Below are 14,151 nucleotides of genomic sequence, written 5' to 3' on the forward strand. Positions count from 1 at the left end.
GTTACAAAAAAAAAAAAAAAAAAGCCATCAGTTTCTTGCCTGAGGTTGCACATTTGTATGTTTCTCTACAGGCCAGGTGTTGTCTCTGTCTCTTTCTCGCTCATGACCTCGCTCTCGGTTCCTATCCCTATCCCGGTCCCTGTCTCTGTCCCGTTCTCTGTCCCGGTTCCGGTGACGGCTGCTGTGGTGGGACGAAGACTTGACTGGTCTTTGGAGCACCAGCTGGTCCTGTTGGCCTTCAGCTGCAACCTGGCAACCGTGCAGATAAAAAAAAAGTGTGCAAAAAAAGAACCAAAACCACAGCGACAATCGAGCAAGGAAAGGGAAACCAAAAAAAACACAAATAACGTGCATGAGGCCAGCGGGCTGGGAGTGTGCATCAAATCTCATTGTAATCTGACTTTTGTTATATATATATATATATATATATATATATATATATATATATATAAAATTAGAATTCAGAACAGCAAAAGGCCACATTGGGATCGATGTGGTCTTCTGCTGTTCTAGTTCAATCCATCTCTACAAGAGATGCTTTTCTGCTGACCAAGGTTGTAAAGACAGCTAAATGAAGGCAAAACTCAAGCTCTTGATTTGTACCTGCATGATATTTGTGCTGCTGCTACATGATTAGCTGATTAGACAAAGATATAAATGTACAGTTTGGTTACAGCTGTTCCTAATAAAGTGCTCAGTGAGTGCATGTTAATATGCTCTAACACAGTGTGTAATTAGATGGACTATTAGGACACACCCAGCCCCTGTCTCTACTAACTAGTTCAAATATGTTTGTGTTTTTGTTTTAATGGTGTTGGGGACACATCGTGTTCCATTCTCCTGCTATGTCCTGCTTCTGGAGAATTGTAAATGTAGCTGTACATCCACTGAAAGCAGGCACTGCTGAAGTTCCATGCATCTAATGACATGCTTGTGCTGCTAGACTAGCAGGAATGGCAATGATGTTTCACATGTAGAAACAGTCGGGACCAGATGCATAAAATTAGACCGCATGCTTATTGATAAAAGGTTTAATAAGTACTTGTGAATGTATATAGATCCATGAGATTTCTAAATGCTAAAGATTCACTCTTAGAGCCGGTGATGAGAGCTGTTAATGATAACATGAATCTGGACCCAATGCTCATGGTGTCACATTGAACAAACACTACTGATTAGCTAAAAACCAAAAGAAGTGATGGCTACATTTAAACCGCATGCAGTGGAGACTCTGGTGTGATGTCAACATGGCAAACAATGTGGAGTGGGACGGTTCCATGAGTGCTGTACCATGGGCTGAGCAAGGACAGGAAGCACAGAGGAGTTATGCTTTAAGCTATTCTTTGAGTTAAAGAGGGGGAAAAGGCTTTTCTTGATGCTCGGGTTCCTTCCCTCGCAGCCCTCCGTCTGGAATATAAGACGCAGAAAAAGGCCAGCGGCAGATGAGATGAACATACAGACCCATGGCTTAGAGTTTTCACACAGAGCATGTTTTTTCGATGAGAGGCAGATTTCCATCACAGACACTCTGCTTGGGTCTGTTTATGACAGTCTGAGGGTGGTGGTGTTAGTGGGGTGGGGGTGGGTCGGTCAAGGGGCTATTGGGGGTAATGCTATAAACATTATTTCACATTATGTCCTTATCTGGATTTAAGCTTGAGGGATTTGAGCCCTATTAGAGGATTAAGCGATCATAGTGAATTAAACCAGAATTTTGTTTATTTCCTTTAATAGTTCAAAAGATTTTTTCTCCCCATTAAATAAGTTCAAATTAAACTGATATAAAAACCAAGCCAGTCTAACAAAAAACAGAATATCATAGGTTAGCATTAGCTTTACATAATATACTGTAGCTTTCTAATAAGGCTAATAGTATCTCAAATGCTAGCATTAGCTTTAGATAATGTTGCTTTCTAACATGGCTACTAGAATATCACAGGCGAGAATTAGCATCACATAATGGAGCTAATAAGGCTAGTATTAGCCTTGATCCTATAAATGATTTTAAATGGTGTTTTCGCTGAAGCGAGATTGGTGTAGCTTGTGCTAGATTAACTAACTAATGGGACTCCATTTTGTTGCATGTGCATATGCATTATCAAGCCATTTATCACTGATTTCATTCACTTTGTGTAAATTGGAAGAGAAAAACTGCAAAAGCAATGAAAAAGAGAAGAATAGTTTAGAAAGCTATTGGACAAAAACAAACATGGACTATTCATTTAGTATAGATTTCTTACAAACACACACACATATACTGCTGGCTAAGAGACAAAGACACACTAAGCGACCCAGAGAGACAGCACACACATAAAAGACACAAAGCAAGCCTCTTTGCAGCTGTTAAATGAAGTTTCTGATTTCCAGATTTCTGCAATAATACTGAAAGTGGTAGAACATTAGCATTAGGTGATAGGTTAAGTTGTTCCCATTCAGATTTTAGAGTTGTTACGACATCATGATTTTTCTTGGATGGCATAGAGATGGACAAATCAGTAGTCAGTTGTACTGGACATGCAGATCTTGTATCTAATTAGCTTTTTACTTATATTGTCAACAGCTAACGAAAAGAAAAGAAAAGAAATCCTACTTTGTTCCTTTGGTATGGAAGCTAAACTAATGTGCTTCATGCTGTTGTGATGGACCTTGAAGTTGCAACTAGAGAGTGTGCCTCCAAATCCCACATTGACTGGAATTGAGTGAAAATCTTTTTTTTTTTTTTTTTTTTTTTTTTTGCATATCCCAGCTTTGGAGGTTTGTGCCAGGGTGCAGGGTCAGCCATGATGTAGTGCCCCTGGAGCAGTGAAGGCTAAGGGCCTTGCTCAAGGGTCCAAATGTGGCAGCTTGGCAGTGCTGGGAACTTGGCCGTGCTTGAACCCCAATCCTCCAATAAATAACCCACAGATTTAACCGCCTTAGCCACCACTTTCCCTAGCTGGGAAACATGATGGATGGTTGGTAGTAGAACTATATATTCCAGTCAGACTAATCAGTGTTTATCAGTGTGAATCAAAATGTGTAGCACAAAGCCATCACATAATTGTCCTGCTAGCATGGACACAATGCAACCACATAGTTCAACATTTCGAGAGAAAATAAAGATGCTGGTTCAAAAAGATATTTACTTGTGATATGTGCCGCAAACTAGAGCTTTTACTAGCTAGCTACTGATTTGTCATTTGTCCATCCTGGATAATGTTCTCTTTCAGTTATACATGTTTAATTTTATGCTACGATCCCCATTTAAATTACACAAGACCACTGCATAATTTAAATGGTTTTTTCGTCTATTATCAGACTGAATCCAGTCGTGGTAAATAACTGAAAAGTATGAGGCTCACTGGTTGTGACTTCTTCTTTTTCTTCTTTATTGCTCTAAAAAAACCCTGTTTCTCCTTCTGTTTTGGAATCTCTGGTGGGTTCAGAACCATCGCCTCTGAGTTATTCCTAAAATCAAAATCAAAAGAAATATAGTGTGAGATACTTCCAGACATTCAAAACATCATTATTGACAATGTCCTTCTAAAATTCATTCTGAAAATAATCCTCAATTGTGAAAAAAATAAAAAAAGGTATGTTCTACATTGAGCGGTGAAACTCGTATCTGCTTTCTACAGGCATGCTAACAGTGAGGACTCACCAGGGGTCAAAGTTTGTCTGCCGTTTGGAGTGGTTAGCCATGGCAGCACTGTCTGCCGATACAGGTGGAACTCTGCTCTGAGGCACATTATCATGAAAGGAATTGTCGGGTCGTGGAGAAGGAACTAGGGTATACATAAGCACACACGAGACACCCAATACGTAGTAAGCGGTTGGTTCATCTAGCCACTAATATGATATAGAAAGTAAAAAAAAAGGAAATCTTCATTTATTCTTATTCCACATTTGTGAATACCTCGGTAAAAGCTGCCCACTCGACGTGGCATAGAATCACTATAGATCAATCGGTTCTCCTTGGATGAGGTTCCATCTTCCATATGTGGATCATGGTACATCCCAACCTTGAGCAAAGGAAGAACAGAATGCAGCATAAATAAATTTGCTCCAAACTACTTTTTCTCATGCTTCCTACACACCTAGCCTTGCTGTATATCATATTCACTGCCTTGGAGTGATTTGAAACCATCTCTGTTGACATAGTGGAGTACAGCCAATCCAGAAAGCAGGTGATTCCTGGCAGATATAATTGACTGAAGGACAGGCAAGTGGCACAACTGTTAGGAACCACAAACATGTCACAGAATTTGGAATCTGGGCAAAGAAAAAAAAAGCATCAAATCATTTATAAAACTAGTTCATAGTAGTCCCGTTCACTCCATTTTGGTGCAAAACTGTGCTTCCACCAGCAACAGTAAGATTCCACCAGAAAGATTTTTCATCACTTGGTCAAGGAACGAGACCCCTGATATCTGGTGGAACACAACTTGAAAATGTTCTATGCACTGCAAAGGTAGTTCCTGAAAATGAATATTTTTGACACTGAGTTAAGGTTGTGGTCTGGCTGTCAGATTTTGGTGACTTCATCACTGTCATTCAACTGTTGCATCTATTTATTACCTGGGTGTACATTTGCAAAGTCCTACATTGCCCTACATTAGAATATGTCTAAATAAATACTCTATCCTGGGGTACATAATGCACTGTGTCATCTGAAGAAGCTGCACAGCCTATGCAATCGATTGAGAATAATGTTGTACCTATGGCAGAGCACTGGCAACATGCTTCCATTTAAAGTACGCTATATGGTGCTCCTACTGTACATCAAGTCAGGCACCTGACGTTCTAATACAGTATTTACTTGAGGAGAAGACTTGAAGAAGCTGCAAGGAAAGAATATTTTTCTCTGTTGGTCAAAGCAAAATAAAATAAGGAATAGGTATAGCACAGATAAACCTGTACCCTACACTGTGTGCCACTAGACCTCCAGGTGCAGGGTTCTGTTCTGTTCACCAGCTGACCATGGTCTCTTAGTGGGGTCATATCCTCACATGGGTTTTCCTCATGGATGACACCAATGATGATGACTCATTCTCTTATTTCCTCCCTCAGATCTCAGCATGTCTGGCAGACATCTCATCATGCAAGGCAGCTCATCAGCTAAAACTGAATCCTAGCAAGACTGAACTGGTGTACAGACCTGGAGCGGCATTCCCATGTCAAGATCTTGTGATCTCTCTGGACAACTCTCAGATCTGTCCAAGTGTCATGCAGAGAAACAGAGGGTAGTCTTAGGCAACCAACTATCCTTCTCACCTCACGTCACTAAAGTGACCTGGTCATGTAGGTCCTTCCAAGTTCTCTCCACCACCATATTGCTACATTCTCAGCTCATCAGCTTATTAAAGTTCCAACAAAGCCCAAAACACCTGCACCCACTTACGGGGCATAGAAGCCTTTATTATCACCACATATACATTAAAGCACAATGGAATTCTTTTCTTCACATACCCCAACTGAGGAGGTTGGGGTCAGAGTGCAGGGGCAGCTATGATACAGCGCCCCTGGAGCAGGGAGGGTTGAGGGCCTTTTTCAAGGGCCCAGCAGTGGCAGCTTGGCTGTGCTGGGCCTTGAACCCTGATCCTCCAATCAACAACCCAGAGCCTTAACCAGTTGAGCCACCACTGCCCCGACAAAGACCACTGCCCCCACAAAGACCACTGCTCAGACACCTTAACATACTGCCATACTCTGGCATACTCTGAGGCACATTATCATGAAAGGAATTGTCTGGTCATGGAGAAGGAACTAGGGTATACATAAGCACACACAAGACACCCAATACTTACTCTGCCCCCTTACCTTAACATACTCATAACACCCTGCTCTTCATCTATCATAGCTCTACTGGATCCACCAGGAAAGCATGTACCAAGTGTCTTTTGTGTCCTGGCACCCAGGTGGTAGAATTAACTCCACCTGGCTGTCCAAACATCTACAGCACTAAAGACCAAACTCTTCACCTAACACTCATGACTACAAAGCACTCCTGTATTAGGGCATCTGGTAATTACTTAAAATTGATAAATAAATTCTATAAATAAATTAAAAATAGCAATCTAGACTTGATATGCAGCTTAATCATCTTAAGACTCAGACCTCATTTTTGGCACGTTGTGAGTGGTAAGAAGTGTTGTCCCTTGTCGAGTCTTTAATTGGGCCATGAGAGTGAGGCTTCTCCTTTGGAGACTGATCATTCTGTTAAAACAAACACAATAAACAGTAAGGCATTCATTCTGTGCAGTGCGTTGTTATATAGTTATTGGCAGGCTTTAATTTTTTATTCTTTATTCTTTTATTTTTATTTTATAAACTAGAAACAGTGACTAAGAGGTCAAAATGTTTATTGTCTACCTGAAAGGTTCTTATACAGTACATATACCACAATTATGTATGATTTAAAACCAAATACAATCAAAGCCTTAGTCAAAGTCACCCATTTCAGAGGACAAGAGGTTGTTTTACAATTTTCTACTCAGGTTTTTCTTAGTTGGCTCATTCATCAATTCATGACTAAGCTCAAGATGATGTGGTTTATGGACTACTTGAGTTGCACAAAAATTTCGCCAAAAGCAACGATTCAAAACGAGTTGCTTTAGAAAAGCAATACACCAACACCTGACAATGTAGGCACTGCACTTAAAAAATATCATAAAAGCAACTATAAATGTTTCAGAACAGAAATGGCTCTATTACAAGCTTAGGAATCGCAAACCCTGTATTAGGTACTAATCAAAACATAATTTGATTCGGTAGCAGCATGGTGGAGCAGTGTTGCTGCTTCACAGCTCCAGGGTCCAGGGTTTGATCATAAGCTCCAATTACTGTCTGAATGTAGTTTTGCAAGATATTCATTTGTTTGTGTGGGTTTCATCGTGGTACACCAGTTTTAGTACATGTCCACAATACATGCTTGTAGCTGGACTGGCCACACAAATTTGGTCCTAGGAATGACAGAATAAGCATTTGTATGATGATCTATAATACAAAGTGTGTATTACTGATTGGGAGTCTGATTTGGAATCAACAGTTGGTATGAGGTTCTTTTCCTGGAATTTTGCATTTGGATTACGCCAAACAAAGGGCAAAGGTTTCTTGCTTGCACACCTAACTATACAAGCTAAGCTAAGCCAAGCTAAGCTAAACTTGTATAGTCTTTTTCGGATTGTAGAGGCATGCACTTTCACAGCAACAGTAGAAAGAGCCTGCTGTAGGTCCTGTGATGAAATCTTGCTTGCATGGCCAAACCCGGGCAGATAGGCAGTTGTTTTGAATGTCCTCCACTTGTAGACTATTTTGCAGACTGATTTCAGTGGAATGGCTGATTTCATATTCTTTTGAGATCTTTTTAAGTCCCTTACAAACTTTTAAGCTGCTACAATCTTCTTTCTGAAGGCTCTTTCAAGCTCACCATGGTGTTCACTCATACTTCAACAGTCAGGCGCACACCAACCTAAATGTCTGAGGTTTAAATAGGGCAAGCCTCCTTCAAAATGCTGAGTAACAATGTTCTAATCATGTGTACCTGACGTAATACACCTGTGTGTGATTTTAGCCATTTTGAGTGGGAATAAATGTGGGAATGTCCTAATTTCTTCCTCAGCAGAAATTGCTTTTTTTTTAAATTACATTTTACAGAAAGTGTTAAAATGTTTTTCCTCCAATTTTAATTGTTTAGTTATATTACTTGAATCTCTCAGTGTTGTTAAAATTGATATTAAATATCCATATGTCCGAATATGTTATGCACATGCAATATAGAACACAGTATTTACACTGGACGGTGCTGCTTTTGTGTATTGTCTTTTGTGTATTGTCTTGTATTTTTTGTTTGCATTGTCTTTTGTCCTGCACTGTTTGCACCAGGTTGCACAGATGCACTTTATGTGGCCAGGACTAACTTAAATAAGTCCTCAGCTCTGTCTTTGTTCTATGTAGCACCTAGCAACCTTCTCCAGTAATCCTGGAGAAATGTTGTCTTATTTCACTGTGCACTGCATCAGCTATATATGGTTGAAACGACAATAAAAGCTTCTTGTCTTGACTTGACGTTAAAAAAACAGGATTTCATAGGCAGTCCTCATTTTTTCACATGACTGTAGATCATGAACCTTACATCGCTCATTCTACGTAAATTTTAATATTTATACTTGATTTGTACTTAATATTTATACCCTCATAGCCATTGTGTAAATTGAAATACATTAATTATATTGTGAAGTTACACAATCTCACACACACACACACACAGGGTAACAAATGATAAAATGACAAAGCCAGCAGAAAATTCAGGGTTTTTTCTGGTAACTTTTCTGACTCACCTAAGGTTAATGGTGTGGTTAGGCTTAGGATTATACTTACAGGGTTGGTGTTTAAGGATAGTCTCAGGGTTATAAGTTCAAGGTTCTTTATTGTCAATGCCACCATACTGTATACGCAGATATAGGGTTAGAGGATTAGGGTTAGACCTGGATTTAGTATGTCATAAGGTTGGGGTTAGACTCTAAACAGTTCCCAGAGTAATAGAGATGTTTTTCCCCACATAAAACTAAAAAATAGCAAATGTCAGATGTGTCAATGTGAAGTGTTACCTTAGTCAGGACACTGCCACATACAGGTGTTAAATTTGAGGGGGTATTCTAGGAATAATAGGCACCTGGTTGTTACTGTACAACCCAGTATATGAAATAATCACTTCCTTATCATCATTATTTATAACGTTTTGTCAATAATCTCCTGACTTTGGAGTCCATGGAAAATTAAAGATGATTTGCCAAGAGGAATGGCCAAATTCAAAAGTTCCTTTGTAACTATTATGTGAGAGTAATAATCTCAAAACTTTCTTCCTTTGTCCTGACAGAAATGGTAAACTGTAGACTAATTTCTAATAAAGGAACCCAAACAGACATTTGTTAGGATAAACGTTTGAACCCTGATAGACAAATCAAACAGACAACTGAGCCCCAACTGTAGCCCTCTGGTCAAAGCAAAACTTAATAGCTTGCCTCTATATCTTGCTGTAATGTGCTCTAACTTTCTTTATCTGTTCAGGGTGCATGCTGCTGCAATCTGAACAGGCTGATGCTTCATTAAAGACACAGCAGGACCGCTGGCAACATTTTACAATCTAGCATTTTGAAAGTATGTGCTAGTGTCTCAGCATCACATAAGGTTAGCATTTCTTTTTTTATCTTTCTCAGAGGAGAATAAGCATTTTTTGGGTTCCAGGCAGAATTTGGGTTCCACCAAATTACAACAAATTACAGCATTTTTTTAACTTGTTTAAACTCTTCATTTTTGGTAACGAACTGGTGTACATTAACATAGCTTGACATGTTGTCTTAAGCTTTATATGGCTCTAATCCTCTTGCAGTTGCTGTATGATGTCTCTCAAATGAGAAACAATAACATTTTTCATCCTTTATTATCATTAGCACATGAAATGGTGTGTAATGATTTACTGGTAGTCTGTAATAACAATATTTCTTTTAAACAAACAAAATCCAGGATATTTTACCTAAAGAACCCATTGTCATTGGGGTCAGAGGTCTCATGTTTTGTAAACCCAGCAGTATTGTAACTACGCTCCTATTATAAATCTGACATGATGTTGTAAGACATTTACTGGGTTAACAGTACAATATCATTTTCAGTTAGAGGGCACAGTATTGCCTTGGCTCATTATCCTAGCTTGAATAGGAAAATGACACTGCGGTTAGTCATCTATAACAGAGATATGAGTAGGACTGTGACTAAGTGACACTCTAACGCTTAGCAAGAAACAAACGTCCATGTATGCATCTGCATACACAGGCATCTCTAATCTGAGAGACCTTTTTTTAAGCAAACGCCAGATACAGATAATAAAGTTTAGCATGCATTCCATCTTCCAAAACAAGTTTTCTGATAATTATATTATCAAATAAAACCAATTTTTAGTCGTGGACAGAGAGATAGACAAACATCAATGCAGACAAACAGAGAGTCTGACCCTGCTGATGTCCTTGCTGAGCTCTTCTCTTGATGAGCCATTTGGATGGCGCGGTAATGTGCGATGAGGAAGCTGAGGGGAAAGTAACTGTAGGCTGCTGGCACGTGTTGGCGCACCCTGGTTCACTGCCAGCCCAGCCTCCTGACCGTGGGTCCTGTGGCGCTCACGTCGCACATACATAGAGTGCCTGTGGGGGCGCTGCTGAGATGAAAAGGGGCTGGTATAGCCCAGGCCGTAGGGGAAGGCTTCGTGGGGAGCAGAAAGCGTGTGACTGTGCACGCCTGCGGCTCCAGCCACCATGGATGGATCCAGACCATCCGGAACTTTGGCTTCCTCAGGTAATTTTTTTCGGCCTGAGGAGTGGTGCGAGTCCAGGGTACCACCCTCCATGCGAGGGTTGGTGCGCCCTGCTGGGCTATGACCCTGGTGATCTGAGCTGGAGTGCCGCTCTGTTCGTGGGCTGGTGGGGGCGGCGTTCAAGTCCAAACAGCTAGTTGGGAAGTACCGAGAATTAGAGCTTGAACTGGGAACGGTCTCCTCTAGGTGAAGGCGGGGCTCAGTCAGGTTTCCAACAGACTTTGCGTCACTCAGAGTGCCATGGCTTTTGGACAGGCCAAGGTAAGATGAAGTGCTCTTGGAGGACGAGGACGAGGGCATAGAGCCATGCGAGCTCTCCATGTAGCCATGACGTCCATGCTTGTCGCTAGACTGCAGAGTGCTCGTTTTGCCCTCCATAAAAGAGGATGATGGCTGGCGATTTTGTTTGGATGATTTTAGGTACTTGCCAGTGGAAACATCCATCCCACCAGTCGTCTTGGGTCCCAGAGTGAAGTCAAACTCGGTTTTGCCCTTGACATCCTTGGGGCTCAAAAGATGTGGCAGATTGTTGTTGGCCAAATCTTTGCTGCAAGAGATCGATCGGCTCAGTGTCTGGCTCTGGTAGCTCTTGGGATGCAGTGTAGGACTCAAGCTGGCTCCCATGGGCCCTCCACCACCATTCAAGAAGCCTTCAGTGCTCCTGCGCAAGTCTTCATGGCGTGGCAGCGACGAGCAGTCTTTACCGTTGGTGCGACGATGACTAGAGCTCTTACTACTGTAGAAAGACAAATAGAGTAAAATGATTACAAAAGATCAACACTTGATGAATAAGATTAGTATACATGTGTAGATATTTGCATATCATACATAATCACGTCTTCATAATTCCCTGACTTTCATTAACTTGTTCTCATTGCCTCATCTCATAAAGTAAAGCCCAAACTGCAGGTTCAGCTTACCTTCAGTGGACAATCTCACTTGGACAGTGTAGAATAGTACAAAAGAAATACTTGGTAATGTGTGTCACAGTGTGGAGCTAGCTGACCGGCTGGGAATGGTGTTGTCCCCGTGGTACGGTTTCCTCTTGGAGGAGCGAGGCGGCGTGGGAGACGGTGGCGCGGGTCGCTCGAGCACTCGCAGTGCCTGGAACACGAGGTGGTTCAAACACTGCTCAGTCAGAAAGCGCTCCGACGGGTTCAACAGCAGCAGGTTCTAGGAGTCAGAATTATATTTAGAACAGCAAAGAAAAACAGCCAAGCACTACAATCTGGCTAAAAGAAAAAACCAGCAAGTTATAAATGGTACAAATTTGTATAATTATGTAGTGATTATGAAAACCTATTTATAACTGTGTGGTTGGAAGCTGTGGAATTAGTGCACAGGTGTTATCGCAACTGCCAAACCATTTTCTATGGCATTTCACAGAAAGATGGCTTGTGGCTTGTTCAATTTCTAAGTCAACTAAAAAGTTTGATCAGGCCTTATAAATCATTTAGCATAATGAGTTACTATGTTGAATCCCACTGCATTTGTGTAGCCCACCCCCTACTGGCACTAGGGACAATTTTTCAGAGATGCCAATCAACCTACCATGCATGTCTTTGGACCGGGGGAGGAAACCGGAGTACCCGGAGGAAACCCCAGAGGCACGGGGAGAACATGCAAACTCCACACACACAAGGTGGAGTCGGGAATCGAACCCCGACCCTGGAGGTGTGAGGCGAACGTGCTAACCACTAAGCCACCGTGCCCCCATCAGATATATATATCTATATATATATATATATATATCTTGAAATATATATAAAGTAAGAACAGTTGCTTGGTAAAGATCTTCCCAAAATGTATGAACTAAATTTACTAAATAAATTGTGTAAGCCTTACCTTCATGAGATCCAACATGAGTCCATTAATGATGCCTAAGTATCTCCTTTCCAGGGTCTGTGGATGACTGACTGTAGGGAACTGTCATTTGATACAAAGACATGAAGAGGAGAAAAGAGAGAGCGAAAGAACAGGTTTGTTTTATTCATTTCCTCATTCGCAAGATTGAAAAAGATGGAAACAGGAATGGACAGCAACTGACAAGTACTACAGCAATTCTGAAGTGCAAGCAGAAGCCAATTTCTCATCTTTGATTCACAGCTGGGCTAGGTACAGTTTTTCAGGAGAAGAGAAGAGAAGAGAAGAGAAGAGAAGAGAAGAGAAGAGAAGAGAAAAGAAGAGAAGAGAAGAGAAGAAAAGAAACGAGAAGAGAAGAGAAGAGACGAGAAGAGAAGAGAAGAGAAGAGAAGAGAAGAGAAGAGAAGAGAAGAGAAGAGAAGTCTATTTGTTACCCTGAGTCCAGCAAAGCGAGGGTTGCTGTAGAACAGCTTCATCTGCTCAGGAGGCAGAGGACCCAGCACTTTCTGGATGGTAAAGAGCTGATCGATCTCACTTTCTCCCGGAAATAAAGGCTGTCCGTCACTCAGTTCGCCCAGGATACATCCCACTGACCACATATCCACAGCCTTTCCATATGGAGCTCTGAGAAACACAGCAATACAGACTGTTAGTAAAGAACTAATTCTACTAGGTGAACTTGTACAGCTAATAATAAATAGATTAAATAACATAAATGTTTGAGATGTTTGCTAAGAAGATGTTTTTCTGACATTTATGGAAGGCGTCTCCAGTGTCACTGATTTACAAATGTCTACAGGTCACAAAAAAAATGTGTAGTTGTAAAATCAAGTGAAAGGATCTTGTGTAAAAGCAGATGCTAATGCTAATATTTCTATTGGCAGATAATGCTTCTTTCGAGAGTTACACGATTGAAATGAGCAAAATGATCAAAATTAAAATGTAAAAGAAACTGAATTTGCCTGATATTTTTTACTTTCTTTAGTACAAAATCAAGTCCACTACTACTGCTTACTCAAGAACATTTTGTATTATCGAGAAATCCTCATGTCAAGCTGAGATCCTTCTGAATTAGTATGATTCTCTATGCCACAGCTTCTCCGTTACAGTCCTGGAGTCTGCACGCTTGTGCGTTCTGTGATTTATATGCTGTTAAACACCTGCCTAAATAAATAATCAGCTAATTATCAGGTGCTTAATGAGCTGAATCAGGTCTGCTGGGGCTTTAAGGCACTAGCAGAGGTATTAAATTGTCAGATTATCGTATCGCGGGCGTATGGAAGACACATGAAGAACAATGAATGCTGCGACAGTCATGTTTACTGATGGACTAAAGCTTATTATTAATATATTTGAAAATGAATACTTTTTTGCCATGTCGTCAATGTAAATTGCAACCATGAAAGAGCCAAAATGACGGGGGAGGGACTACGGATGAGGAAATTATGGAGCAAAAGTGAAAGAAAGAGAGAGAGCGAGAGAGAGAAAAGAGTTGAGACATCAGGCTGAAAGACACAGCTCTGCTCAGAGATGCGAAGAGAGGGAGGGTGAGAACATTTGAGTAGGCGGAATTTAAATGGCGAGACTTTTGGGAAAAAAATGATTGTGGCATTCCCTCTCTCCTTCTCTGCTACCTCCTCTGGTGGCACACAGAAATATCAGTCTAAACAGCAATAAGCACCAAGAAAAAACATCTCAGCTTCCAGAATGATCCATGGGTTTTGTTTCCGCAAAAACCAAAGCCTATCCATTTGTTTCATGTTCTACATGTTCATTCATTCGTTCTCATCCGTTACTTCATTGTGTAGCTAAATAGTGTGAGTTGGGTGTTTACACTAAAAATTCCACTTAAGAGAAAGAATTGCACTCCAGGTATGGAAAGTTGGATGCTTTAAATCCAACACTTACAGTTTTGCTTACATAGGTGGAAGAGGGGCTACCAA

General features: G+C 40.8%; 1 protein-coding gene across 3 annotated transcripts in view; it reads right to left on the minus strand.

Moving 5' to 3' along the window:
* cdkl5 (cyclin dependent kinase like 5) overlaps positions 1-14,151 on the minus strand; it is a 42,825-nt gene that overhangs the window by 4,647 nt on the left and 24,027 nt on the right. For 2 of the 3 annotated variants that reach the window (XM_060859452.1, XM_060859453.1), the window contains exons 9-18: positions 12,643-12,832; positions 12,191-12,271; positions 11,352-11,518; positions 9,989-11,081; positions 6,097-6,195; positions 3,896-4,001; positions 3,641-3,764; positions 3,342-3,447; positions 1,291-1,407; positions 40-249 (exon numbers count right to left, since the gene is read on the minus strand). In XM_060859452.1, coding sequence (XP_060715435.1) covers positions 40-249; positions 1,291-1,407; positions 3,342-3,447; positions 3,641-3,764; positions 3,896-4,001; positions 6,097-6,195; positions 9,989-11,081; positions 11,352-11,518; positions 12,191-12,271; positions 12,643-12,832 — 2,293 coding nt within the window. The remainder of the gene's footprint in view (positions 1-39; positions 250-1,290; positions 1,408-3,341; positions 3,448-3,640; positions 3,765-3,895; positions 4,002-6,096; positions 6,196-9,988; positions 11,082-11,351; positions 11,519-12,190; positions 12,272-12,642; positions 12,833-14,151) is intronic. The other variant, XM_060859454.1, reaches the window with a different exon arrangement.

This window comes from Tachysurus vachellii, chromosome 23 (genome assembly GCF_030014155.1).
Source record: "Tachysurus vachellii isolate PV-2020 chromosome 23, HZAU_Pvac_v1, whole genome shotgun sequence".
Lineage (NCBI taxonomy): Eukaryota > Metazoa > Chordata > Actinopteri > Siluriformes > Bagridae > Tachysurus > Tachysurus vachellii.